Here is a 1502-nt window from a genome sequence, read left to right as displayed (position 1 = left end):
CCTCCGCCTGCAGGTGGCGCTCACGTGCACCCAGATCTGGTGGACCACGGAGGTGGGCATGGCCTTCGCGCGGCTGGAGGAAGGATACGAGAACGCCATCAAGGACTACAACAAGAAGCAGGTGAGTGGGGCCATCCGCACAGCAGGAAGCAGGCGCATGGCCGCCCGGAGCACAGGGCCCTACGTCCCCGCGGGGAGAGGCCCGCAGTTGGCAGCGCCCCCGCTCTGCCCGAGTAACCGCTTTACCAAGACCGGGCTTTAAATTCTTGCCTGGAAATGGGACAAATGCTACCGCCAGCCATTTTTTAAAAAGATTCCTGATTAAGAATTTAGAAACCAAAGGTGATCTTTAAGTGGAAGAAGGGCCCTGGCCGGTTTGGCTCAATGGATAGAGCGTTGGCCTGCGGACCCAAGGGTCCCGGTCAAGGGCCCATGTCCGGGTTGTGGGCTCCAGTAGGGGGCGTGCAGGAGGCAGCCGGTCAATGCTTCTCTCTCATCACTGATGTTTCTCTCTTCCTCTCTGAAATCAATAAAAATATATATTTAAAAATGTTTTAAACTACCACTCTTTTTTAATATATATATATATATTATTGATTTTTTTTACACAGAGGAAGGAAGAGGGATAGAGAGTTAGAAACATCAATGAGAGAGAAACATTGATCAGCTGCCTCCTGCACACTCCCCACTGGGTATGTGCCCGCAATCGAGGTACATGCCCTTGACTGGAATCGAACCTGGGACCCTTGAGTCCACAGGCCGGCGCTCTATCCACTGAGCCAAACCGGCCAGGGCTAAACTACCACTCTTAAAAAAAAAAAAAAGGGAGAAGGAAAAGCTACGATACCCAGATATAACCACTGTCACAATATTATTATTCCCGTTTGTTATTCTAATACTATTTAGTATACATTAGGTGTATATAATATAATATTGCTATTGTAATCTTTTGGGGTTCATATATGTAAAGGTATATGTGGAAATAGACATCCAACGGCTTATTTTTATGGGGAATTGGGTTTCCGATGCTTTAAGATCCACTGTTTTCACTCCCTACCCGCTCTGTCCCTGGCACCAGCTTTCCTCCTACTCCGTCACTGTTGGTGGCCCCGTGGCACCCCCTCCCACCCGGGGCCGCGCCACAGCTGCCCCACCCCCAGCCGGGGGCTGTCGGGAACAGTCTTCTGCGTTTCATTATTGTAAACAGCACGGTGGTCTTCCCTACCCGGAGGGAGCCCCAGGGACCCCACAGCCGGGACCCCCGAGGGCGGCGGGCACCGGGCCCACCGAAGGCCGTTGCTCCCGCAGATAAGTCAGCTGAACGTGCTCATCACCCTGCTCATTGGGAACCTGAACGCGGGCGACAGGATGAAGATCATGACCATCTGCACCATCGACGTGCACGCGCGCGACGTGGTGGCCAAGATGATCACGGCCAAGGCACGGCCGCGGGGAGGCGGCCCTGTTCCTGGGCTCTCTCCCCCTGTCCCTGCCGGAGACTC

The 1502-nt window shown here is 53.7% G+C and overlaps 1 protein-coding gene across 1 annotated transcript in view; it reads left to right on the top strand.

Moving 5' to 3' along the window:
• Positions 1 to 1502, top strand: part of DNAH17 (dynein, axonemal, heavy chain 17) — a 107024-nt gene that overhangs the window by 24727 nt on the left and 80795 nt on the right. Inside the window, 2 exon segments of the mRNA XM_015562672.1 lie at positions 14 to 121; positions 1309 to 1445. Of these exon segments, the coding sequence (XP_015418158.1) occupies positions 14 to 121; positions 1309 to 1445 (245 nt within the window).

The sequence above is a fragment of the Myotis davidii genome, unplaced genomic scaffold (genome assembly GCF_000327345.1).
Source record: "Myotis davidii unplaced genomic scaffold, ASM32734v1 scaffold991, whole genome shotgun sequence".
Lineage (NCBI taxonomy): Eukaryota > Metazoa > Chordata > Mammalia > Chiroptera > Vespertilionidae > Myotis > Myotis davidii.
Note: the sequence above shows the minus strand (reverse complement) of the source record. Positions and strands in the feature narration are given on the sequence as shown.